Source organism: Leucopleurus acutus, assembly GCF_964270905.1.
Source record: "Leucopleurus acutus genome assembly, chromosome: 13".
NCBI classification, from domain to species: Eukaryota; Metazoa; Chordata; class Mammalia; order Artiodactyla; family Delphinidae; genus Leucopleurus; species Leucopleurus acutus.
Genome location: NC_139155.1, coordinates 64,916,889 through 64,944,649, shown reverse-complemented (window position 1 = coordinate 64,944,649; position 27,761 = coordinate 64,916,889). Strand labels below are relative to the sequence as shown.

Here is a 27,761-nt window from a genome sequence, read left to right as displayed (position 1 = left end):
GTGCGGGGTCTGGGTCCATGGTCTTCAGTTAGACTGTAGCTGTGCCTGGGTCACCCTGTGGTGCCTGGCCCAGTGAGGAGGCCCCCATGTGCCATCCTCCTGGGTCCCACATCCCAGGCAGAGTGGGGACCCTTCCACATTACAGAAGAGGATGCAGAGCTGCATCACTCTTCGAGTTGGTGCCAGGTTGGGTGTACTGCTCCACACTCTTCTATTACTCCTCACAACCTGCGGGGAGGGAGGGGCTGGCCTGGCCACAGCATCAGCTGGGGGTGGAGATGGGCCCCAGTCCCCCTGTTATGTGTGAGGTGCTAGGAGGTGTGGCGAGAGCAGTGCACACCTGCTGGAGCTGAACAGCTGGGCACGGGCACCCGGGCTGGCAACACGCCCTCAACGACCACACAAGACGGGGCCTCTCCAAGGACCAGAGAAGCACGCTCCTGGCTGGGGGCGGGGCTGTGGCTGACGGGGCAAGCAGCCCTGCCTGCTGAGCCTCACCACCTTCTCATCCCTCTGGGACTGCAAGGACTTGCCGAGCACAGGTGGGTGGGATGCCGGGGCCAAGGGGAATCAAAACTGCTCTGAGTCAGGGCCTTGCAGGGCTGAGAATAGAGCCACGGTCCTGCTAAGGCTTAGCTGGGGACATGAGGCAGAGGAGGGTGAGGGTCCTGCCCGCAGCCTCGACCACATGTCCTGACCACATGTGCTCTCCCCCATTCTTGTTTTTATGCCACCACTTTAAAGAAACGAAACAGGACCTGTCACCTTTTATTTAAAAAATGTTGCTTGCCCTGCCTGGGGCTCCTATACAAAAACAAAACACAACCCAAAACGAGGCTTCTTCCTGACCAGAGACGGGCGGTAGGGACTGGAGCTCAGCAAAAGGAATGTGTACCCTGGGGTGGATGACCAGGAGGCCCCTGCCCCATGCTCCTCAGGATGGCCGGGCTGCCCCCTCCTTGCCAGAAGATGGAGGGGAGACGGTCCAATCTTCCAGATGCTCCGTGGGAGCCAAGCACCACTGGGTGGTTACCAGGCCGGGGCAGTGTTGGCCAGACGCCTCATCCGCCTGCAGGAGGGGAGAGGGCGGTGACCCTGGGCAGCTGCCCCTCCACCAGGGATCTCTAGGGCAGCCAGGGGAAGGGGCAGAGACAGGATGTGGTAGGTGGGATCCCCAGCCCCTCCCTCAGCCTTGGCCTGCTACTTGGGGCCCTGAAGCTGCCCTCTGTCCCACCCACCTCTCCAGGGGTCCCGAAACCTGGTCTAGGCTGTGGTCAGACCGACCCAAGGGCTACTCTTGTCCCCTGCAGGACTAGACTGGGACTCATCATCCAGGGGCCTGCTGGGTCTCGGGAAAGGCGACGGTCCTGTCCTGCCTGAAAATGGGGCTGGGGAGGCACCTTGTGTTCCTGTCCTGGTCGCGGATCTTCTTCTCCATCTCGGCATCTGTTAGGGTCTCCAGCAGCGGGCACCACTGATCAGCGTCGCCTGTGTTCCGGATGGCAATCTCCACCGTGGGCAGGGGGTTCTCACTGTGGAAGACAGGAGGAAGTAGACAGTTCACAGAGCAGCAGCCGGAGAGGCTCCAGAAAGCACTGTCCACGGCCCACGGGCAGCTGGAACGCTGGAGCCTGGTGTCTGTGCCTGGCCCCCAACAGGGCGGTGGGGGTGCTGCGGCCCAGTGGACACCACGACAGCGACTCCAGGTCTGCATGCTGGGAAAGGGTCCATAGGACAGCGTTGCAGGGCCAGCTGTTCCCACTGCACCTGTGGGGAGGGGGAGGGCCGTCCGCCTCGCTCAGTGTCCACGAAAAAGGAAACCAAAGGAGTCCACCCAGGAGTCCAGATGCCGCTCACTGAAGGCCACTGCCCCTGATGGTCCCACACACAGCTCCTCAGCCCGTCATGGGGCCCAGAACCCATGACCCCTGACTTCTCCACCTTGGGGTCCCTCAGAAACGTCTCCGACTCCAGCTGAGGGCCATCTGCACACCCTCTGGCTAAGTGGACTCAGCGGTTGGGGGGGGTCAGCCTCAGCGAGGCCACCAAGGCTGGGGGTGCCTGACCGAGCTGCCGCCTTTGCCAGGAGGGCCAAGCCCAGGCTGCCCGGTGAGCCTCAGCACAGCCCGAGCCCTGCCCCCATCTATCCAGAGCCCTGTAGAGTCAGCTCTGGAGGAGGGAGAGCAGGGGAGCCCCAGGGAGGTGCCCGGTGGATGATGGCACAGAAGAAAACAGGCCCCTGGCCTTGGTCTAAACACCTCATCTCGAAAGTGGGGACAATGTCCTTGCTGTGAGGGCTTTTAGAGGATCACTATTACTAAACATCCAAAGTACGTCCACTATGTGAGGGCCGGGTGCCGCTCCCACAGCCCCCGCCCACCCCCCTCATGCTGCCCCTCGGCCTGGAGTCTCAGGGACCGCAGGCGCACGGGGCACAGCCCAGGGCTGCCCTGCTCCCCTGCAGAAGTGGGGCTCGCCTCTTGCTGCCACAGCTTGGCCCGTGGGGTCCATGCCCATGAGGCCCGGAGCTGGAGCTGGTGCTGGTGACTCAGAGGCCTGTGGCTGGGCCGCCCCTCCTCGGCTGCTCCTGACAGCTGCTCCCCAGCCGGGTGGCGGTTTGGCAATCCCAAAACCATCCGGCCAAAGACCCAAACATCATTCATCACCTCGAGGGCTCCCAGCCGCCTTCCTCAGGAAGGGGAAACATGAAAGTCGCCAAGCCCACGCAGAGGGGAGCCAAACATGTTTTCCTCTTAAACAAGAGCTGGAGCGTGGGTCCTGGAGGCCCCTGTGTTTACCTCCCCGTGGCTCTGGGAAGATTCCACCCCAGTGGGTTTGTTCTAAAGTAAGAACTGCTTGAACCAGGCACAGAAGGATGGACCTGGAGCCAGCAGGCCCCATAGGTGTTACAGGAGGCATGCGAGCAGAGCCGCCCTGACGCCCTCAGAATCCCCTCTGAGGGGATTGTGCTTCCCGGGCCTCAAGGCCACCTGGGGCCCTGATGTTCCCACGACCTGCGGTGTCCAGGCAGGGAGGCCATGGCTGAGGAGGCAGAGGACCTGGACGTTCATCTTCGATGTGACCTCACTTTTATGACCTCACGAGGTACAAGAGGCCAGCTGAGAAGCATGACTGTGCCCACTTGGTAGAGGAGAACAAGGCTGCGATGGTGAGCAACCTGCCCACAGCTCCTCAGCTGGGAGGAGGGGGCAAAACTCGACGTTGCCCTCCTGTTTATGATCAACTAACTTTGGATAAGGGGCCAAACCCACTCAATGGGGACAGAGCAGTCTTTCCAACAAGTGGTGCTGGGACAGGAGCCTGGATCAGGCCACTGTTTCTTAGGTACGACACCAAAAGCACAAGCAACAAAAGAAAAAATAGATAAACTGGACATCATCAAAATTTAAAACTTTTGTGGGACTTCCCTTAACCCTTCCAGTGGTTAAGACTTCGCCTTCCAATGCAGTGGGTGCAGGTTCAATCCCTGGTCGGGGAGCTAAAATCCCACATGCCTCTCGCCAAAAAACCAAAACAAAACAGAAGCAATATTGTAATGAATTCAATAAAGACGTTAAAACAATGGTCCACATCAAAAAAAAAAGAATTTTAACTTTTGTGCCTGAAATGACACTGTCACGAAAGTGAAACATAAACCCACAAAAAGGGAGAGAATATTGCAAATCATGTATGTGATAAGGGACCTGTAGCTAGGATATATAATGAACTCTTACAACTAAATAATAAAACCAAATAACCCAATTAAAACACAAAAGACTTGAATAACCTTTCGTCTAAAGAAGATATACACACGTCCAACAGCACATGAAAATATGCTCAACACCATCAGCCATTGGGAAATGCAAATCAAACCACACGGAGATGCCACTAGGGTGGCTAGGATCAAAGTCAGATAACAAAGGCTGGCGAGGATGTGGAGAAACTGGAGCCCTTGGTCTGCTGGAGAGAATGTAAAACCGCGCAGCTGCTTTGAAAACAAGTCTAGTGGTTCCTCCAAACGCTAAACAGAGCTACCACGTGACTCAGTAATTCCACCCCTAGGTACATACCCAAGAGAACTGAAAATAGGTGTTCAAACAAAACCTTGTGCACAAATGTTCACAGTAGCATTACTCTTTAACAGCCAAAAGTTAACAAAACCCAAATGACCATCAACTGATGACTGGATAAATAAAGTATGGTCTGTCTATATGATGGAATATTATTCAGCCACAAAAAGGAATGAAGTTCTGATACAGGCTCCACATGGACGAACCCTGAAAACATTATGCTAAGAAGCTGGCCACAAAAAACCATATGTTATATGATTCTATTTACGTTAAGTATTCAGAACAGACATATCTACAGACGGGAAGTAGATCAGCGGTTGCCCAGGACTGCAGAACTGTGCAAACACACAAAAACTCACTGAGTCGACACTCTAGGTGGTGAACGAAAACAAGCCGGCCAGCCCGGCCATGGGGCCAGCGCAGGGGCTGGAGCCCCAGGACTAACCTCTTCTGGTGGCTCTGGTCAGCCAGTCCACAACGACCCTGGTGCCTCCCAACCCTGAGGCTGTTCCAGTGACAATGCCTCTGTCCCCCACCGGGCACAGCTGCCAGGCTCTCTGACCCTTTGCCTGTCCCCAGCTTCCTCCAGCCGCTCCTGCCCTGGCCACCCGCTGCCTCCTCCCTGGCCCACACCCTCTGGCCTCAGTGGCCAGGCACTCGCACCTCCTCTGCTGGACAGCGCACTGGTTCTCCCCTGTGTCCCCAGCCAGGGCGGAGGGCTGGCCTGGAGGAGGTAGAGGAACTCTGCAGGATGCCACCCCCCTCATAGTCTCGGTGACCGTCTGACACCCTCACACCCTCTGCCCAGCCCTCCCCTGGGGAGCCCTGCCCCCTCGTCACTGACTCTTGTCTCTGTTCCGCTGGCTCCAGGACATCTGTATGTCCTTCTGGTTCAGCTCTATCCTCTAGCAGCCACACGCCCGCGTCCCCCTCATGCTCACTGCCTGCCTCTGCCCACATCAGGCTTGCCCGGTCCGCTGCCTGTTCTCCGCACTGGTGCCCCAGCTCACTAGCCTGGGACTAGCCTGCTCCACTGTCGCAGAGGAGGGCACCGCGGCCAGACACCAGGCTGGGCTCAGTCTGGCGGAGACAGCCAGCACTGGCTCACAGGAATCCAGAGAGCTTCCAACAGGGGTGATGGGGCCCAGAGCTTAAAGTCCCCTTGAGGAGTCATGCGACTCAGCAGCTGCCAGGCTTCGCGTAGCAGAAACCAGGCTGGGGCTCTCCGTCCAGCTCTCTGTGGGCCAGGCAGGCCCTGGCCCCGGAGATGCGGCGAGCCCCTCTCCTTTCCCCAGGCAGAGGCTGGACAGCAGGGAAAGGCTGCTGCTGGTCTCCCGGGGAGCTCCCGAGGTGTGGGGAGCGCAAGGGCAGAACGCGGGGTGGGGTCAGGAGACAAAGTTCCAGGCCCCCTGCTAGCCGCAGTCCTGCCCCTGGATGATAAAGCCTGACCCCGCGCTCCCCTTCCTGTCCTGCCAGCTCTCCGAGCACCCCACTGCCCAGCCCAGACCCAGCACACGCGAGCCCACGAAGCCTGGTTGGCTGGGGAAGTGCAGCAGCCCTCCTGATGCCAAAGGAGGCCTGTGGCCGCCTCCAGACCACCAGGCAGGCCGCACCCACCCAGCTGGCTGGGCCGGGCTGCTGTGGAGGGGGCGTGCTTACCACAGTCCCCAGTGGGGCGGCCCTGCCTTTGATCCTGAGGATTTGAAAGCTGCATCCTCAGTACCAGAGTCATTCCCACCCACACAACGGAACGTGTTAACTAGCTGCTGAAATGGGAGCACTCCATTCCAGTCCTGACCTGCACCCCCCGGGGCCCCCGGGGGCCTGCTCTGGAGCTGCAGGTCGCACTGCCGACAGCCCGGAGCTCCGGCAATCAGAGCAGGAGGGATGCGGCCTCGTGTGTGGACACCCTCCAAGTCCCCCTGCTGCACACCAGTGAGATGTGGGCTCTGACTCAGCATTTGGGGATGAGGGACTCCCAGGACCTCAGGGTCGACTCTAGGAAGCAAGGCCACCCCAGACTGGCCCCAGGCCGGTCGGCCTCAGCTTGCATGCCATCAGTGGACACACACCGCGACACCGTGAGCAGACCTCCCGTGGGATGTGGAGTGTGGGCCTGTACCCACATCTGTGGAGCAGGATCCCCAGTTAGCGGGGCTGCTGGAGGTCATGGGAGGCCACGCATGTTATGTCAGCCGGGACGCCCAGGGCCTGAGGCCCTGCGGGTGTTGGTCATTCCTTCTCTCTTGCTCAGAGCTACAGGAAAACTGAGAAGGCTACCTCGTGGGATTTCTGGGGGAACCAGCTGATACAAACAGACTCATGCGCTCCCTTAGCTGTTCCGTCTCTGCAAGGCTCTTCATCTTTGCTCCTCTGCACCACCTTAAGGGGTGGTCCCTCAGTAATGGCCTCCAAATGTGGACGGTGACAGCTTGATGAGCAGAATAAATCCTAACATCCTATTTTGATGCAGAGATACTCAGCGCCGCCCCCGCTGGCACCCCATCCCGCAGAGGAAGAGGAGCTCAGGGGACAGGGCTGGATGTGACGAACAGTCCTGTTGGTAGGTGAGCTCTGCTATGTGGTTAACGCTCGCCGACTCCTGCCCCGGCCAGGCCCGCACGGCAGGGCCACCAGGAACAGGAAGGCCACATCTGTGTCATGAGAAGCCCCGTCCCCCGGTCCACCCCCACCAGCACCCATGACACTGGACCAAATGCTATATTTACACTCCCTACCGCCCCTCCCCCGTCCCCAGCAGCCTGAACACTACTCCCTCTTCCACACCGGCACCCAGTACGGGTCCAGCCGGCAGGGACGCCCACCACCTGCTCTCTGACTGAACAAGCAGCCTCTTGACTCCCCTCCAGGGAAGGCAGCATGGAGTAGGCCTTGTTTGAGATTCAGTGCCAGTCCATCAGACGACCCCGACCAAGGAAGGGTCTGGGTGAGTGCAGGGAGGAGGTGGCATGTGAGGGCGGCAGGGGCTGTTGGCGGCAGAGTGGGTGAGGACAGAGGGGCAGACCCGCCGCCTCCTTAGATCCTCCTCTGTGATGGGGGATGGGAGGAGCCAACAGAGGCCGTTGAGCCCGCAAAGCTGCTCTCGGCCAGACGGCATCATGAGGCTCCAGAAAGTCCCAAAGGCATCACCACACACAGGGGTAAGCCTTGTCCCCAGAATGGTCTGCAGAAGGAGGAGGAGGCACCTGTCCAAGACCTACCTGAAGGCGTAGGTCTTCTGATGCCAGCTCAGCTGTCCCCGGATGCTGTACGCGATGGTGGTGACGAACTCCCCGCCCAGCCCCAGCTCGGAGCACAGCTTCAGGGCAAACTTCTCCGGCGAGTTCTCCTTCTCTGACATGTCCCACTCGAACTGGTCCACCAGGGAGATGTTTCCCACGTGGATGTTCAGCTGGGCCAGAACCAGGAACACGAGTCAGAGCAGGCAGAACTGCATCCCCCCTCCAGGCCCATAAGGAAGTGGGACGGCTGCCCTTATCCCTCTGGCTGCAACTCCCCATCCGCAAACGGGGCTGACCCCACAGACCTCCTGGGCGGCCAGAGAGACTGTGGTTCAGGGCCCGGCACTGTCACCCTCTAGGGAGGGCCCCGGGCACCTGAGTCCCGCCTTGCCCCTGTTCCCACCCCCTCCCCTCGCTCCCTGCACTGGCCGGTACCCTCTTCTCTGCCCTTCTACCGCACTGCTCTGGACCTTTACAACGTGATAAACACTGGTCACTCATCAGATACTATCCCCGAGCCCTCACCTGAGCCAGCGCCCACCCCCCTACTCTGTCTCTTCACGGAACATGCCCCGCTCTGAAATCATCTGCTATGTGCGCTCACAGATGCACAGCCCGCATGGCACAGGCAGGGCCTGGGCGTGTGGGGGTGGGGGGCGGCGGGAGCGGAGGCCATGCTGGTTCCTGCGCCTCTCTCCCCAGAGGCATCTGTGAGACGTGCCACCTGCAGCCACAGCCTGTGCCCCAGGAGCTCCCCACCCTGACTTTTCACCCCACAGATGACCTGGGCCTGCTCTGAAACTGGGCATCAGAGACTCACAGGAAGGACAACTCGGGGTCTGGCGGCATTCACTGGGCATCGTGTGGAGACCCCTGCCCCTGCTGTCCAGCCCTCTACCAGCCAAGCAGGCCACGGTGCACCTGCCCCTTCATGCTACTGTCCCCAGGCGCTCAGCTGGGCTTTTAAGATTCGGCTCGGGACTCGTCCATGCCTTCAGAGAAATGTGAGGCCCTACCACCTGACCTGTGCATGAAGTCCTGCACGTCTGGGCCCCCTGCACGGCACTCCACTCTGCAGCCGAGGCCCCGCCACTCCCACCTCCAAGCCGCACCCTTGCTGGGCGACCAAGCAGGTCTGCGGGTGAGAATCGGAAGAGCCGGCCCTTCCCAGCAGGAACCACGTGTCTGGTGAGCCACGTCGGCACAGCAGGACTGGAAAGCGAAGCAGCAGCAGGCAGCCCGTGGACACATCACACGGGACCAAACCGCCCTGCGCACCACTCGGCCTGGCCACGAGGGGTGCCACGCAGACCGGTGCCTGTCTGTGCACTGCGCCGACTGCTCATCAACGCTATCGTTTATTAAGAAATACATACTCCTGCCGACCCAGGAGGCGCACAGGGGACACACAGTGGGAAAAACAGACACAGAGTCATCTTCATGGGTTGACATCCAGTGCGGGGTTAAATACGTGAATGAGGGGACATCAGAGGTGTAGGTGCTGAGGGGAAGAGGGGGAGGGGCAGAAAGTGCAGTCAGCGGTTAGCCAGGAGCCCCAGGAAGGCCGCCCGGTGCAGGGGGCATTTTAGGAAGAACTGGACAAGCTGAGAGAGAGCAGGGTGGGGCTCCCAGGGGAGGGTCTGGGCAGAGCAGGGCCTGAGGCCTCCACAGAGGATGCAGGAAACTCACAGAATGGGGACTGGGAGCCGTCAGGGGGGTGGGGGGTGGTGAGGGGCGGCTGGACTGTGGGGCCAGGCCCCCCGAGCAGGCTCCCCAGCTTCAACCTGTATCACCCACATGCCATTCCCTCCCCCAGAAAGGGCCCACCAGCCCCCCAGAGTCTGACAGCTCCACCCTCAGCTGCACTGAGCCCCACGGCCCTGGAGGGCCAGGTGTCCTGGTCGCGGTGCCAGCCTAGGCTTTTGTTCCACCACTCCGGGAGCACCTGTGAGCGGCCGCCCTGAGCTAAGGCGCTGCTCTGTGAGGAGACATTGGTCAGATGTCATCCTTCACTGTGTCCCAGAAGCACCCGGCTCCTCTGGAGTCTGTGACACATGGGAAACCCTGGATGTGGCCATCAGCGTGCTCACCTACCAGGTGGCACGCTCCCCCAAGGTCACAGTGCCCACGAGGCTCTGCCTCCCCGGCAGCAGGCCTTCCCTGACCAGCTGTGTCCGGCCCCAATGCTGGCAGGCCCTCACGACCCCAACCAGGCAGGACCCCGACCTGGGGATGGTCTCCCAGCAGCCTACCAGCCGACACCATCCCATGGGTGGGGATTATAGGTGGGTGTGAGGGCCTGAACGGACCCCACGGCTGAGAGCTGTTTAGTCACCAAGAAAGCCTCTCATCAGGGAGCAGGTGACGGTCCCAGGTGGATTTTCAACTGCCTGACAACTTTCTGTATGGCTGCCCACAAGCCCCATCAGGATAATAAAAAGATGACACTCAGTTACAAGAGAATGTCAGAGAAGCCAGCTGTCGGACTCACAAGGACCCTCCCTGTGGCTGATCCCGCCTATTTGGAACCATGCAGTTGGGTGTAGCCAACTCTGCAAGTCCACGTCCCCATCATGGTTACAGGACAAAGATGCAGCACAGAGCGGACTAGGGACCACCCTCCAGGGGCCACAGGCTGCGCACAGGAACACAGGTGTTGGTCCCACAGCTGCACCCCACACATCCCCACTGCTTCTCTCCCAGGACATCCCCCTTCTTTCTCACCCGTGCCCTTTTTCTGATAGTTGGCCATAATGAGAAACTGAAGCAGGTTAAGAAAAATAAATTCATATTTCTTTTAAAAGAAATTAACTAGCAAGGAGGTTGAATCAGTAATTAAAAACCTCCCTACAAAGAAAAGCCCTGGACCGGATGGCTTTACTGGTGAATCCTACCAAACGTTTAAAGAAGAACTAATACCAATCCTTATCAAATCCTGCCAAAAACAGGATGGACTTGAGGGGGAAGGGTAAGCTGGGACGAAGTGAGAGAGTGGCACGGACTTATAAATACTACCACATGTAAAACAGATCGATAGTGGGAAGCAGCCGCATAGCACAGGGAGATCAGCTCGTTGCTTTGTAACCATCCAGAGGGGTGGCAAGGAGATGCAAGAGGGAGGAGATATGGGGATATATGTATATGTATAGCTTATTCACTTCGTTATAAAGCAGAAACTAACACACCATTGTAAAGCAATTGTGCTCCAATAAAGATGTTAAAAAAAAAAATCCTGCCAAAAAACTGAAGAGCAAGGAACACTTCATAACTCATTGCCTTGATACCAAAGCCAGGCAAAGATACTACAAGAAAGGAAAACTATAGACCAATACTTCTTACGAACATTGATATGAAAATCCTCAACAGACTTCCCTGGTGGCGCAGTGGTTAAGAATCCACCTGCCAATGCAAGAGACATGGGTTCGAGCCCAGGTCCGGGAAGATCCCACATGCCGCAGAGCAACTAAGCCCATGCGCCACAACTACTGAGCCTGTGCTCTAGAGCCCAAGAGCCACAACTACTGAAGCCCGTGAACCCAGAGCCTATGCTCTGCAACAAAGAGAAGCCACCACAATGAGAAGCCCGCACACCGCAATGAAAAGTAGCCCCCACTCGCTGCTACTAGAGAAAGCCCACACGCAGCAAGGAAGACCCAATGCAGCCATAAATAAATTTAAAAAAATAAATTCAACAAAATACTAGCAAAACCGAATTCAACAGCACATTAGAAGAATTACACATCATTATAAATGATACAACAACATAAATCAATTATAAAAAGTGGAATCTATTATGGCAATGCAGGGATGGCTCAATAAGAAAACCGATCAATGCAATAAACCACTTGAACAGAATGAAGGACAAAAACCATATGATCGGGGCTTCCCTGGTGGCGCAGTGGTTGGGAGTCCACCTGCCGATTCAGGGGACATGGATTCATGCCCCAGTCCAGGAAGATCCCACATGCCACAGAGCGGCTGGGCCCGTGAGCCATGGCCACTGGGCTTGGGCGTCCAGAACCTGTGCTCCGAAACGGGAGAGGCCACAACAGTGAGAGGCCCACGTACCACAAAAAACAAACAAACAAAAAAAACCCATATCATGTCAACAGATGCAGAAAAAAGCATTTGACAAAATTGAACACGCTTTCGTGGTAAAAGCACTCAATAAACTAAGAATAAGTGGAAACTACGTCAACATAAAATTAATACACAAAAAAATCAATGTAAATATCATACTCAATGGTGAAAGAATGGTAACTTTTCCTCTAAGATCAGGAACTAGCCAAGGATACCCACTCTTGCCACTTTTATTCAACATAGCATTGGAATTTCTAGCCAGAGCAATTAGGCAAAAAAAAGAAATAGAAGATATCCATTTGGAAAGGAAGAAGTAAAGTTATCTCTGTTCCCAGGTAATATGATCTTATTTGTAGAACACCTTAAAGATTCTACCAAAACACTATTAGAATAAATGAATTCAGCAAAGTAGGAGGATACAAAGTCAACACACAAAAATCGGTTGCATTTCTACACACTAACAATGAACAATCTGAAATTAAGAAAAAAATTCCAATTACAATAGCATCAAAAAGACTAAAATATTTAGAAATTAACTTAGCTAAGGAGATGAAAGACTTCCACAATGAAAACTATAAAACACACTGAAGGGACTTCCCTGGTGGCGTAGTGGTTAAGAATCCACCTGCCAATGCAGGGGACATGGGTTCGAGCCCTGGTCTGGGAAGATCCCACATGCCATGGAGCAACTAAGCCCATGTGCCACAACTACTGAGCCTGCACTCTAGAGCCCGTGGGACACAACTACTGAAGCCCATGCACCTAGAGCCTGTGCTCCACAACAAAGAGAAGCCACCACAATGAGAAGCCCGCGCACCACAACGAAGAGTAGCCCCCATTCTCACAACTGGAGAAAGCCTGTGTACAGCAGCAAAGGCCCAAGGCAGCCAAAAATAAATAAATAAATTTAAATTTTAAATTAATTAATTAATTTAAATACATGCTGGGGCAACCAGTGGTTGAAAGTCCATCTGCCGATGCAGGGGACGCGGGTTCGTGCCCCGGTCCAGGAAGATCCCACATGCCACGGAGAGGCTAGGCCTGTGAGCCATGGCTGCTGAGCCTGCACGTCTGGACCCTGTGCTCCGCAACAGGAGAGGCCACCACAGTGAGAGGCCCGCATACCACAAAAAAAAAAAAAAAAAAACACAAAAATCATGCTGAAGTAAATTAAACACATAAATAAATGGAAAAACATCCCACGTTCATGGATTGGGAGACAATATTATAAAGATGTGAAGATTGCCCAAAGCAGTCTACAAATACAATGTAATATCTATCAAAATCCCAACAATAAAGGGCTTCCCTGGTGGTGCAGTGGTTGAGAGTCCACCTGCCGATGCAGGGGACACGGGTTTGTGCCCTGGTCCGGGAGGATCCCGTGTGCCATGGAGTGGCTAGGACCATGAGCCATGGCCGCTGAGCTTGTGCGTCTGGAGCCTGTGCTCCGCAACAGGAGAGGCCACAATAGTGGGAGGCCCATGAACTGCCAAAAAAAAAAAAAAAAAAATCCCAACAATATTTTTGCAGAAATAGAATAAAATCTATTTTAAAATTCATATGGAGGGACTTCCCTGGCAGATCAGTGGTTAACACTCTGTGCTTCCACTGCAGGGGGCCTGGGTTCAATCTCTGGCTGGGGAACTAAGATCCCACATGCACAGGGTTCGGCCAAGAAAAAAAAAATTCATATGGAATCTAAGGACAAAGGACGTCCAGCCAAAACAATGATGAAAAAGAACAAAACTGGAAGACTCACACTTCCTAATTTCTAAACTTACTGCAAAGCTACAATAATCAAAACAGTGTTGTACCAACATAAAAACAGACAATAGACCAGTGGGACAGCCCATAAATAAACCCTCAAATATGTGGTCAAATGATTTTCAACAAAATTGACAAGACCATTCAATGAGGAAAAGATAGTCTTTTCAACAAATGGTTTTGGGAAAACAGGATATACATATGCAAAAAAAACGAAGCTGGACCCTTACCTAACACCATATGCAAAGATTAACTCAAAATGGATGGAACATATAAGTGTAAGAGCTAAATCTATAAAACTCTTAGAAGAACACAGAGTGAAAGCTTTATGACATTGGATTTGGCAATGATTTCTCGGATATGCCACCAACGGCATACACAATAAATGAAAAAATAGACAAACTGGACTTTACCAAAATAAAAAAATTCTATGCATCAAAGGGCACTATCAACAACATAAGAAGGCAACCCACAGAATAGAAGAAAATATTTGCAAATCACTTTATCTGAAAAGGGACTGCTATCTAGAAGACCCAGGGAACCGCTAAAGCTTAACAACAAAAACCTGATTCAAAAACACAAAGGACTTAAGCAGCCTTAGAGGATAAACAAATGGCCAATAAACACATGCAAAGATATTCAAGGTCACTGATCAACAGGGAAATGGGCTTCCCTGGTGGCGCAGTGGTTGAGAGTCCGCCTGCGGATGCAGGGAACAGGGGTTTGTGCCCCGGTCCGGGAAGATCCCACATCCCACATGCCGCGGAGCGGCTGGGCCCGTGAGCCATGGCCACTGAGCCTGCGCGTCCGGAGCCTGTGCTCCGCAACGGGAGAGGCTGCAACAGTGAAAGGCCCACGTACCGTAAAAAAAAACAAACAAACAGGGAAATGCAAATCAAAACCACAATGAGATATTGCTTCATACCAAGCAGGCTCTGCAGCAGGCAGGCCTGGGCCCAAACCCCAGCTCTACCACTTCTCAGCAGGGCAGTTGGGGGTAGGTGGCCCCACCTCTTCACTTGTAACACAGCATCTTCCCCCAGGATGGTGGAGGTTACTGAGACAGTATGGGGTGTGCTTGGCGCAGCCTGCCCACAGGAAGAGTGTGGCAGTGTGCTCATCTTACTGTAGCCTTCCCTGCTCTACCTGTCAGCTGGCACAACCTCCTTTGTACCACCCAGGCTCTGCTCCACACCTGGCAAGGCCACAGCAGCACTCCAAATGCGCCCAGAATGTGATACCTTACTCAGAAGTCAGCCCACACCTTTCCTGGGATAAGCTGCCTGAAGGACAGCTTTCCAGAAGCCCTGTCCCTCAGCATGAATCCCAGACAGGCTTCTGTTGAAGCCTCCACGTAGCTTCAGCACCCCATGACCCCCACCAGTACAAGGAAGGCCCTGGTGCAGGGCAGGGAGCTGCCTACCTTGATAATGACACGCTGGTCTGACTGGTCCTCCAGGATGCTGTCTGTGGGGTAGGACTCGATCTGCTGTCTGATGGCGGAGGCGATGGCTGGTACGAACGTCAGTGGGTTCAAATCCAGGTCATCACAGAGAATTTCTGAAAACATCTCAGGGGTCATCAGCTTCTCTGAAATGAGGTGAGAGGTATGGATTGCTGGTGGACTGCAGGGCCTAATGTCACCGTGCTCAGCCCTGACCTCCCCCAGCCTGTCCTCCTCTGCCAACCCACCTGGATGAAGATGAGCATAAAGATGAGGACGATGGATCCTCCCAGACACGGTAAGGAGAGGAAGCACAAGACGAACACCCCGCTTCTGGCCCTCAATCCATACACACCACCCCCCCTACACCTCTGGAGGTGGTCAAGACCCTATGTGCTCCCCAACCCCAGGCTCCCCGCTCCCGGGCTTAGGACTGCACGGCTCTGTTAGTTCTAACCAGTGAGCTGTCTGGGAAGGGGGGAAGCAAAGGCACTTCAGAGCTGACGTGCCACTTCCTCCCCTCTTCCAACCCAGGCAACCAGGGAAGCCCACGTGGAGACACAGGGCGAAGATGGCCTCAAAGGAAACCAACGTTGCCAACACCCTGACTCAAGAACTGGGAGGAGATAAAACCTGCTGTTATGCCCCCCAGGCTGTGGGACTTTGTCACCGCGGCCTGAGCTAACACAGGTTCCTTCTGGACAAGCCACTTGGAAGCCAGCATCCACTGGAAGATGGAGCAGGTGCATGTCTATCCACCACTTCCTCCACAGTGGAAATCCCTCAGAGATCACCTGGGGCTGCGTGTGGCTTTTTACAACCCCCCACTGAGTTTCTGACTCTGTGGGCAGCACATGCACTCAACCAGGCGACAGCGTGGGGGTGGGTACGGATCCTGGATCCTGGAGATCCAGGCCTCAGGGGTGAGCTTCATGGGGACTGTCCACTACTGGCCGGACTACAGCAAGGTCCTGTGCAATCAACTGTTTTCCCCAGACCTGCCCTTTCTCATAACCCAAACTTCAATGACCACGTGCCAAACTGGGATGAGCCACAGAGAAGGGAAAAAAAAGAGTGAATTCCCGGGTTTCCCTGGTGGCGCAGTGGTTTAAGAATCCGCCTGCCAATGCAGGGGACACAGGTTCAAGCCCTGGTCCGGGAGGATCCCACGTGCCGTGGAGCAACTAAGCCTTGCGCCACAACTACTGAGCCTGCGCTCTAGAGCCCGCAAGCCACAACTACTGAGCCTGCACGCTACAACTACTGAGGCCCACACGCCTAGAGCCCATGCTCCGCAACAAGATAAGCCACTGCAATGAGAAGCCTGTGCACTGCAGCGAAGAGTAGACCCCGCTCTCTGCAACTAGAGAAAGCCCGCACGCAACAATGAAGACCCAATGCAGCCAAAAGTAAAAATAAGTAAAATAAATAAATTTATATATATATAAAAAAAGAATGAATTCCCTCACAAGCACTCGGCATGATTCCATCTTCAAGAACGGGGTCTGCTGGGACTTCCCTGATGGTGCAGTGGCTAAGAATCTGCCTGCCAATGCAGAGGACACAGGTTTGAGCCCTGGTCCGGGAAGATCCCACCTGTGGCAGAGCAACTAAGCCCATGCGCCACAACTACTGAGCCTAAGCTCTAGAGCCCATGAGCCAAAACTACTGAGCCTGTGTGCCACAACTACTGAAGCCCACATGCCTAGAGCCCGTGCTCTGCAATGAGAAGCCACCACAATGAGAAGCCCACACACTGCAATGAAGAATAGCCCCTGCTCACTGCAACTAGAGAAAGCCCGCACGCAACAAAGAAGGAAGGGAGGAAGGGAGGGAGGGAGGAAGAAAAGAAAGAAATAACTAAATAAATAAATAGAATGAGGTCTGTTAACAGACAACTGACCCCACTGTTTCACTAGCCCAGAAGAAGAGCTAGAGACCAACCCTCCTCACAGCACCATTGTGCCAGACCTGAACGCTCAGCCAGCCTACTATTGATAACGCATACATCCAGTTTTGGAGAAGCAGCAGGGAGCTAAGGTGCTCAGGCCAAGCATCCTATGAGTATATTGTACAGAGGATTTTAAAAGTTAATTTTTTTAGTCTATGATCGTTGTAGATTCAGATGCTGCCTTGATTACTGCAGCTCCACACCAAGTCTTGGGATTAGGAAGACTCATTCCTCCTACTTTCTTCTTTTCCAAAATTGCTTTAGCTACTCTAGTTCCTTTGCCTTTCCATTGAAATTTTAGAACAATTTTGTCTAAATCTACAAAATGTCTTGCTGGGATTTTCAAAGAAATTGCTTATAAACTTGCATATTAAAAGGGAAGAGATATGGAGATATATGTATATGTATAACTGACTCACTTTGTTATAAAGCAGAAACTAACACACCATTGTAAAGCAATTATACTCCAATAAAAATGAAAAAAAAAATAAACTTGCATATTATTTTAGGGAGAATTAACATCTTGAATCTTCTGATCCATGAACATAGTTGTCTGTCCATTTATTCAGATCTCCTTTAATTACTTCCATCAGTGCTTTATAGTTTTCAGCATACAAAATGTTTCCTGAAACAAACTATATGTTTGTAAGATTTACACCTTTTTTCTTAACTGAGTAACTCTAAATAATAACATATTTTTATACTGGACATTTGAGTGTCCACGTGTTCACTGACAGTATATAATGTATAGAAATACAATTGACTTTTGCATGTCTATTTTGGGTCTTGTGACCTTGCTAAGACTCGGTTATTAGTTCTAGCAGGTTTTTTTGGTAAGTCTCTTGAGATTTTCTATGTAGATAATCATGCCATCTACAAATAAAGACAGTTTTATTTCTCCCTTTCTGAAGCGTATGTTTTTTATATCATTTTCCTGTCTTATTACTCTGACTAGTACTGCCAGCACTATGTTGTCTATTCCCAATTTCCTGAGTTTTTATCAAGAACGAGTGCTGGATTTTGTTAAATGCTTTTTTTGTATCAATTGATATAATCAAGGGATTTATTTATCTTTTCTAGTCTGTTAATATGATGGATCACACTGACTGATTTTCAAACAATGAACCAGGTTTGCATTCCAGGATTTGAACCCAAAGCCCACACCGTCCAAATCTACTCCACAGTGCTCTGAATGTCACAATCAGAGTCCAGGGTCCCCCTGATGGGCAGCAGGCAGGAAACAAGACTGTGTGCAAGATGGTGGGTTGGCCACCACATACCGTTCATGTTCCAGGTAAAGGCGTCCCGCAGCTTCTGCCCGTCTATCTCCATGTCCAGTCGGATGGGAACCAGCACCTCGGGCTGGGACGCGTTCTCATGGATCACAGCTGGGTCGTGGTCGTCAAAGCTGGAAGGGAGGCAGCAGCATGCTCAGCAAGGGGGGCTGAGATCCCTGCACCCAAGGCCTCCCTCTCTGCACCACTGGTCACTGTGACCTAACCAGAGGGGAAACCCTGCTTCTTACAGGGACTTGTCCACTATGGGCTGAGTTGGCAGAGACAGTGCCAGCAGGGGTCCACGGACACGTGGGATGGGAGGGGAGATGCTGACTTGGGCAGCAGGACAAGACGGAGATGTCCGAAGTAAGGGAGATTTAAGCCCCAAAGCAGGAAGGACTTTCCCAGGAAACTGTAGGAAAGGAAGGGTACTCCCAAAAGTGGAAGCCCTTGAGCAAAGGCCGAGGGGCAGGAGAGTCAAGAGCTGCTGAGGGAAGGAGGGGTGCAGATGGGGCGGGGGAGCAGTGGCAGGATGCTGGGAAGCCACAGGGGTCCAAGTGCCCACAGTTCTCCATCTCCAGCCTCGACCCCGAGGGAGCCCCCGGAAGACTGAGAGCAAGGCAGTTCTGTGCTCACACCTGTATTTTAGGAAGACGGAGCGGGAAGATATGGGGTGAGGGTGGGCACAGGAAACCCAAGGGTGGAAGACCGAGGGTTGAGAACTGTTCTCAGAGAGCTGGGGGCACAGATGACAAATAAACAAACAAATGAGGAAAACACCCCCCTCTCCCCGCCCAGACACGAATGCTCTAGGACAGAGTGGCCATTCTAAAAGGGGAGGACCACTCTGAGAAGTGACATTCAAACAGGGATGGGGAGGAAGAAAAAGGAAGGGGGAGGAGGGAAGGAGGAGGGAGAAAGGGATGAGCCTGCAGATGCTGGCAGGAAGTGAGGGAATAGCGAGGGCAGGAGTGCCTGGGCAGCTGAAGAGCGCTGAGGAGGCCACTGTGCCTGAGGTGAAGGGAGGCAGGAGCCGGGGCCAGAGAGCGGCAGCCACCACCAGGACTCTGTCACGTGGATGCTGGTGTGACAGGGCATCTAGAGGACCTGCCCTGAGTGAAGGGGCACACGCCCAGTGGGGAGCTGGCCAAGGGTGGTTGGATTCTGGACACTTGGAGAGCTGAGCAAGTAGAATTTGTGGAGACTGGCTCTATGCTGTGAGAAGGAGGAAGGGTTCCAGGATTGTGGCCCAGGCACAGGAAGGACGGGATTGCTGTGTCCTGGGCTAGAGAAGCCTGCAGGCAGCCTGTGCTGGAGGTGCCTGGGGCGGCATTCAGAGGACAGCTTAGTGGGCAGGAGCTTGAAAAATGGCCCCCCAGAGACATCTATGTCCTAAGTCTTGGAACCTGTGACTGTCACCTTACAGAGCAAAAAAGGAGAGGGAGCCTTGTCCAAGTGGGCCCTAAATTACATCACAAGTGTCCTCACAAGAAAGAGAGGGAGAGGGAGTTCCCTGGTGGCCTAGCGGTTAGGATTCCAGGTTTTCACTGCGGTGGCCCAGGTTCAGTCCCTGGTCAGGGAACTGAGATCCTGCAAGCCACGCGGCACGGCCAGAAAAAAAAAAGAGAGAGTGACAGAGAAAGAGAGGGAGATTTCACACACACAGAGGAGGCCATGTGACCAGGGAGGAAGAGACTGGAGTGATGCTGCCACGAGCCAAGGAACGTGGCAGCTGCCAGCAGCTGGAAGGGACCCTGGAGGGAGCAGGGCCTGGCAACACCTTGATTCCGGCCCAGTGAAACTCCCGGCCTCTGGAACTGTGTGAGAATAAACTTGTGTTGCTTCAAGCCACCCAGTTTGTGGCGTTCTGTTCGGGCACCACGGGCAACTAAGCATCGAGTCATGTGGATGGCAGAGAAAAGGTCCAGGGACTGCACCCAGGAACGTTACCTGAGGAGCCGGGGGTGAGCGCAGGCAGAGCCAGGCTGGACCACGCAGAGGCCAGTCATGCTGGACGCTGAGGGAGACCAGCCCCAAGGAGGAGCAGTGCAGAGTTTCTGGGACAGGAGGTCAAAGCAGAGCGTTTTTCTGGGGAGGAGGAAACTAAAACATGCTGGAGGACCTCGGTGGAGTCAGAGAGCGAGGCCCACTCACCACAGCGGGAACGTCCTCTTCTTGTCCCGGCCCATGCGGTTCCTGTTGATGGTGGTGGAGCAGGGCACGGCGTCCAGGTGGTGGGAGCTGTTGGGCAGGGTGGGCACCCACTGGCTGTTCCTCTTAGCCTTCTGTTCCCTGGGAGACATGGAAATACCTCCGCTCAGTCTACGAGCCGAAACTGCCCACCAGGCATCAGGTCGTGGTCAATGCCCACTGTGCCCTTGCTGGGCCCCAGGTCCCAGTGGGGACCTCTGTGCACCCCAGACTCCGCGGGTGTCTATTCCCTAGGCTCCCACCAGCACTGCTCCTGGGTTAGGGGAGGTGCAGAGGGGCCCCAGCCCAGTGCCTCAGCCATGACCCAACGTGCTACATGCTGACCCAACGTGCTACAGCCGCACGGAAGCACAGTCCCTCCTGCCAGGAGGAGACTGTACAAGAAGGCTGCCCAGTAGAGCAGCCCTGGAGCAAAGGCTTAAATGCTGAGTCACGGTTCATGGGTGGAGGAGAGGAGAGCATTTCAGGAAGAACACAGAGGGCAGCAGGGCTGGAGACACAGAGAGGGTCCTGATTACAGGGGCTGGCGTGCTCTGCAGGAAACGGATGCACTCAGCAGGTGGCTGTGAGTCGCTGGAGGTCTGAAGCAGCCAGAGACTCAGACTGTTATTTTAGACATGCAGTCCAGGCTGAGACAGACTAGGCAACGGCTCTGGCCTCTGGGCCTTCAGACCAGTAGAAGTGAGAAGACACATTGGTAAATACTCTCTAGAAAATGATGCTCAAAGTAATCCAAGGAACCCATGTCCCAAAAGAGCTCACTCTTCTCTCCAAATTACAAGTTGCTTTTACTACTAGGAAAGTACCAAAAGCTGACCGACAGGAGTGGGTGGGCTCCCACATTGCTCTGCGAGCCCCTTCATCACCCTCGGGCCGTGTCCCTAGTAACCTGGGAGCAACGTGAGGGCAGCAACTGTACGTAACTCACCTTTCCATCCCCAACCTCTGTACCATGTCACCTTCATGATTTTCCGTAACCGCATCACTTGAAACAATAGCCTGCCCCCCGCCTTAGTGCTCCCGCCATCTCATGCACCTAAACGCATGTTTTCTTGAAAGCTGAAAGCGTCACGCAGGTATTCTGCACGTCTCGCTCATGTGAGCCAGGTTTCGGGTTGCTGCAGGGTCTACTTACCCACAACACATCGTGTAACCCCAGACTATTTGGGTGTCTGCATCTTCGCTCACACAGCCTTTCCCTGAGGCAGGACACTCAAGGGGCTCCCTAGTTCCCTTTATAATTCACATGCCACCAATAGCATCTCTGTACTTATAATGGTTTTTGTTTACGGTATAAATTATTTCCCTGGGACAAATTCCCAGGGGTGGAATTAATAGATCAGAGACCAACAAAAAACTTTGGGGCCGCAATGCCTGAGGCAGAGCCGCCACGGTGGGCGTGAGTGTGCCCACTCCATGACGCCCTCCCCGGTTCTTTATGTTGCTAGTTATTTTTTTATTCTGCATTTTTAAAATCACACCCAAGAACAAACATCATTCCCTGTGTTTGTTTACTCCTGTGCTTCAGTGTGGATCACACTTTACCTATTTGTCTACATAAAATAGAGGAAATACTTGGGGTATCCAAGTTTTTCTTATAAATCTAAATGAACAAACTCTACAAGGTAGCAACTTCCCAATTTCTCCTGTTTAACTGTTAGTGTAAATGCTCTTTCAAAGGATCTAGGTTGATATGTTCAAATCTATTGTTTGTTTTTTTTGTGAGTTGATCTGGGCCGCTAATTGTTCTGACAGATTAGTGAATCCCACTTTCAAAGCATTTCTTAATGACTCTCCAGAACCCAAGACTTGACTTATGTTTCTTAGAAATTCCAAAGTCAGAAAAAACTTCGAAGCCTGGCTAAGACGATCTGTAAACACAGTGGGTAAATTGCTGAAAAGTATTTTGGCTCCAGGGCATGAGAAAAATACCCGTGGGTGTCCCGAGAGCGAGCCGAGCCCGGGGGTGCAGTACCTGAGGTAGGTGGGGGGTTCCGTGCTGATGGATACAGCCTTGTACTTCTCATCGTTGCCATCCAGAATCTCTTCCACCTCGGAGGCTTTTAACAGAGTTACGCTGGTGGCCAGGGTCGTGTATCCATGATCTGCAACCAGAGATGCGGCTGCGGTCACCCTGCGGGAGGGCAGTGAGTAGCAGCAGCCAGGAGATGCAGTGCACTGAGGTCCTCACATGCAGGAGGTGGGAAAGCGGGCGTCAACCTCACTACTGCCCAATGCTGGCCTCTTCCAAAGGGGCGGTCTGGACCCTGGCTTTCTCTAGAGGCCCTCCCGGGTCAGCACTCCCTGGATGGACGGGGACTAACGTGTCCCGGGAGGAGCACTGGCTCCAGGCACAGGGGACGCCCATGGGCAGCTCAGCCCACGGGGCCTCTCGGGGAAAGGAAGGCTCCAGAGTGACACCGCCAGTGGGAAGAGGTCTGACACCGCTGCAGTCCACGACACGAAGCAAGGTGGAGATGAAATGAGGGATGAGAAACACTTTTCTTTTAAAACAAGAGCCCAGAGAGTTGGAAAGAGCTGCTGTACACCAAACAGGAATTCCTGGCCCAGCGCCAGTGGATGCGAGCTGCCCGGGAGCGGGGAGTTCTAGGCAGTTCGACCACAGCTCACCTAGGAAGCCTGGTGGAGAGACAGATGGTTACAGGAAAGAGTCTCCCGAGCGCGAGGCCAAAGAGTCGCCAAGGCTTCCAAGGGGCAAGCGCAGCTGGGGACGCACTGGTTAGTGACTGGCGCTCCACTGGGGCGGAGGGAGGACCAGGGAGGCTTTGGAAAGCGCGGGAGGGAGTGAAAAGTTACAGCAGCGCATAGAAAAGCAGCTCCGGCTCCTGCATTAAAAGAACATGGTAGACGAGACCAACGCAGGGCCTACAGACATACCGGCACGGGACAGACTGTAAAGCGCACATGCACACACGCAGGGACGCAGGCACACGCACGCAAACGGGCACACGCACGCAAACGGGCACACGCACGCAAACGGGCACACGCACGCAAACGGGCGACGCGCACGCACGCAGGCACACGCACACGAGGCCCGGGCCAGCTCCGCCAGGCAACCCTGCCAAAGGGAAGGCAGCTTCGACCAAGCCCAGAGGCACAGGGCCTCTCCCCAGCTCAGAGGTGAGGAGCACCCTCTGCCCGCCCTCCCGGGTCGGGTGGCAGCGCCCCACAGCCCCAAGCGGGACATGCACACGAGCACCAGCGGACCGACTGCCAGAACCAAGTGCCACACGATGGATGTGCGCTGGGAAGCGAAGCGGTGAAAGCCCGAGGGGAGAGGGGGCTGGGGCGGCCCCCCGCCGCCCGGGCGCATGGAGGGTGACGATGGCAACACGCCCGCGGCATATGGTAGAGCATCACAGCATTCCTAAAACGTTTTCAGACCAGTGGTCTTCACAACACCCTCTCCGCCCTGGCCCCGCCCCCTCCACCTACTGCCCGCTGCCAACACCTGACCCTGACCAACCCTGACGGAGGACCACCCGCTCCAGGGGGCCCCCAGGACACTCCGCCACCCTAAGGTCAGGGCTGCCGTGAAGACGCTCCGGAGTGAAAACGTTTTATCTTCATGACATAAGCGAGTGGTTTTGAAACAGGTTTACAAACCCTCGTGAAGACGCACCCTTAGTGTTAGGTTTTGTTTTTTTACCATGTGACGATGCAACTATTTTCTTCCTCTCTTCCACAGTGGCTAGTCGCCTCCAGAGCGAGGGGTATCTCTTGTACAGAGAACCTCGGAACATACGGAGGTAGTTTCCCACCTATGAGTAAAGCGAGAAGGCTCATTATGAGGGTCGCAGCTCCTCGAGGAAGGGGAGGGCCCTGGCTCAGAGGCTCTGCTGGATGAGTGACAGACAAACACACCTCGACTTGGCCCCCAGGCCTCCAGGCGCCAGGCTTCCAGCAGCAGTAAAAATACATTCTGCTGACATCAGGGGTTCAACAGCAGTTCGTATCTGGCCTACATCTGTTCCTCTGGCAGGGGTAATAACATCTGCATCCTGACGACAGGACCAAATTCAGAAAGGCCTGACCAGACACTGGGGAGGCAGGCCCCCCGAGCTCACTAAGCAGCTCGATGTGATTCTGATTTTGGACTAAGGATCTCTGGCACTTTCCAGAAATGCAAGGCCTCTCTGACTTTCTTTTATCTTAAGACTTTGATATTTTTACGATGTAATAAAGACCAAAAAGGTCTTTTAATTTTAGACAGATGCAGGATAATTTCCCCCATGGCCTTTGTTGCTTTGTTTAGTAACAAAACTCAAACCAGAAATACCAAAGGAATTTTCCAAAGAGTTTAAAATGCACTTATCAGCAGTCCTTAGATTGCTATATAAATCATTACTGCCCCAAACAATAGCTTCAGTTTGCCTGTACCAAATACTCGAAGTACGACTTACTTGATGAAAAGAAATCTAGTCCTAAAGTTTTTATAAAGAAACTCCATTGTTTCACTGACTTTTCAAAAACGAACACTTGAGTCACATGGCCAGGGACAGCAGGTGGACTGGGTGCTGGCTCCACCTGTGACCAGGCATCACTTCCCTTTTCTGGGTCTCCCTGCTTCTCTGTCAGATGTTCATCAGCTGTGAGGTTCACCCACGAAGGACCACTTCTACTACTTTCCCACTTACCTACCCCATTATAGTATATTTATTTTTAAAAAGTTTCTCCATTTTTCATGAATCAAAGATTTACATGATGCCCAACCAGGGCTGCCGAACAGTGCAAGAGAAAGTGGCCACAGGGTCACTGGTGCTCCCCACTGCAGGCACAGACCCATGCGAGTTATTTGGCTTGAGTGTGGTTACCGTCCAAGGGTAAACACATAGTTTCCATTAGGTTTTTGAAAAGACACTGACTATAATGCCCCCACTACTACTTTGCAGGTACTGCAGACCTCCCACACTCCTAGGCCCTTCCCAAGGTCCCTTCAGAACTTAGGAGACCAGGCCTGCCTTCCTGGGTTTTCCCTGAACCAGCCTTTGCCACCTCTGGACCCGGGTTTCCCAAATGGAAAACCAAGGTGTGGTTATGGGGATTTCCTAGGATCCTCTCAGCAGTGACTCTGGCATGGTGACAACGGCTGCCTGCAGATGGCAGGAGAAGGGTGACACGCTCACTGCACCTATGGATGCTCTCCCAAGGCTGCTACACCCAAGTGTGTGGGGACGCTGAGGGTGTTGCTCTGGCGGGTCCACCTCTCTGAATATGGTGCCTGTTTGCCAAGGGCAAGGGGCCTGGGGGTCATCCACCCAATGCTGTCAGAGGAGCTGCTGCTTATCAGTAGACAGCACTCTGACCCTGAACCCTTCCCAGGCCTCCCAAGGCCTGATGATTGTTAAGCCAGGCCCCAGAAAGCAAACTGCCTCTCCCTTCTCCCATGTGGTCTCTATATACTGTATCTCAGGACAAACGTTCTCACTCAACAGGGCTGAAAGAGAAGACTGCAGTTAGCTGTCTAGAATCTAAAATGTGCTAAGGGGAAGATCTTAGAGACCATCTAGTCTAAGCATCTCATTACATACATGAGAAAAGTGACACACAGGCAGAGCTGGAACCAGGCCTCCTGATGTTCTGCCCACCTGGCTGTGGGCTCCACCTAATAAACGCAAGCTTGATTTTCAAAAGTACCACCGACTCAGGGTCAATGCTAAACTGACTGCTCTTCCTGCCCGTTAGATCAGGTAAAGGTTTCTTTCTTTCTTTTTTTTTCTTAAATTAACTACTAATTTATTTTTGGCTGCACTGGGTCTTCGCTGCTACGTGCAGGCTTTCTCTAGTGGCAGTGAGCAGGGCCTACTCTTCGTTGTGGTGCATGGACTTCTCATTGCGGTGGCTTCTCTTGTTGCAGAGCACAGGCTCTAGGCGCGCGGGCTTCAGTATTTGCAGCACACGAGCTCAGTAATTGTGGCTCGCAGGCTCTAGATCGCAGGCTCAGTAGTTGTGGCTCATGGGCTTAGTTGCTCCACAGCATGTGGGATATTCCTGGACCAGGGCTCAAACCCATGTCCCCTGCACTGGCAGGCGGATTCTTAACCACAGCACCACCAGGGAAGTCCCAGGTAAAGGTTTCTTTAAACAACCTGTCCATCATCACAAACTGAAACTCCTCCACTGCCTTTGTGCCCACCAGCCAATGAGGACCATTCTGAGCTATGGCAGATGGCAGGCACTGGCTCCTCTCCTCAGCACAGCTAGCTTTGAAGAGTATTTTTGTGATGACATGAAAAATGTGTTGCATCCTGCCCCTTGTGTTTTACAAAAACTGGTGAAAAAAGGAAACACTAAGGTTCTGATGCTACTGAAAACACTGGTCTCATAACTCAATACAACTCAGACAAGTCAGGAATCACAGGGAGTCCTGGAAGCCTCAGTGTGACCATCATGAGGCTTAATTCATTCACACTATGTTCAATTGTGATGGAAAAAAAAACATTGTGGGGGAAAAAAAGAAAAAAAAAAGGAATGAAATGTCTAATACTGAAAACTGCTACAAGGAGAAGCAACCGCTGGCATTTGTAACTGCTTTAACTCTCCAAGATCTGCACTTAGCTCATTACATGAGGAAGACACTACTGCTTGGTGTTTGCACATCGAAATTGCATATCCATAATTGAAAAATATATGTGTATGTGCATGTACACACACAGACCTGGGACTGCCAAAAAGCCTAGTTTGAGGCAATCTGGAAAAACTTAATATACTTGGTATAAACTACCAGTGAAGAACCAGTTGTAGGGTTTTCCTAAAGTCAGTCATCCACATGATTCAACAAAGTGCTGAAAAGTCACTTTTAGTTAAGGATTAAAGCATAAGGCTCTTTCCCCTGTACTAACTCAGAGTTAGTTCAAGATATCCGAAGTGTTAAGCGCTTCCGAATTGCTGATAGATCTAACTCGGGGGCTGCGGCCTTAGCCATCCAAAAGCAAGTATCCTCCTCCCAACCTGTTTCCTCACCGGTAATCAAAGGTCAGAACAACTCCCCGCCCACCTCAAAGTTCACGAACACGAAGGGAGTGAGCCCTCACTAAGCCCCGTGTTTCGAACATACGATTTCAGGATCCCAGCTCCAGCAGTGTGGGACAGGTGCGCGTGAGGGGTACAACATCTCCCCCCACGTGTCGCAAGAGATAACACCCCGTTTCTATGTGTCCGGCTGGAGCAGTGAAACAGCGTGGCCCCGTGGCCCCAGGACGCCGCAGCCCTGGCAGCCGGGGGAGTCCGCGACTCCGCAACACCGGTGGGTGAACCGAGCGCGGGGCTGGGGCCTGCTCAACCACGCCCCGGTCAGACCACGCCCCACTGGCCGGCCGCGCACGCGCGCGCCCGCCCGTCCGCCGCGATGAATGGAGACGCGCGTTCCCGGCGCGCAGACCCGCCCCGAGGCTCCCGCGGGGACCAGGCCGGCCCGGGGCCCGAAGAGAGAGGTCGCGCCGCGGGCTACCTCAGAGCCGATCATGTAGAACTCGCCGTCGTCTTCCAGCTGGAACTTGACAGGCTTCTGCCCGAAGGTCTTGCTCAGCGCCATCATCATCATTGCGGCGGCAGAGTCGGGCGGCCACGATCGGGCTGCGAGGGTCAGGAGGGCTGAGGCGGGGCCGGGGCGCGCCGAGCCCAGGGAAGCCGAAGCCGGAGGTGAAGGGCTGGCCGAGCCGGGCCAGGTGCTTGCGCCGCCGCCGGGCTCCTCCACCGCCG

The 27,761-nt window shown here is 53.9% G+C and overlaps 1 protein-coding gene across 2 annotated transcripts; it reads right to left on the bottom strand.

The window, feature by feature from the left end:
* Window positions 1-747: 747 nt before the first annotated feature.
* Window positions 748-27,761, bottom strand: SMARCB1 (SWI/SNF related BAF chromatin remodeling complex subunit B1). Of its 2 annotated transcripts, none has more exons than XM_082853079.1 (9): window positions 27,511-27,761; window positions 23,683-23,821; window positions 22,015-22,144; window positions 19,983-20,120; window positions 17,832-17,959; window positions 14,580-14,746; window positions 7,292-7,482; window positions 1,401-1,532; window positions 748-1,069 (listed from the first exon to the last, which is right to left on the bottom strand). In XM_082853079.1, the coding sequence occupies exons 1-9, from the start codon at window positions 27,601-27,603 to the stop codon at window positions 1,030-1,032; spliced, it is 1,158 nt and encodes a 385-aa protein (XP_082709205.1). In that variant the 5' UTR covers window positions 27,604-27,761; the 3' UTR covers window positions 748-1,029. The 2 variants fall into 2 exon arrangements, with proteins under 2 accessions (XP_082709205.1, XP_082709204.1); XM_082853078.1 differs by having other exon boundaries at window positions 23,710-23,821; window positions 27,511-27,740.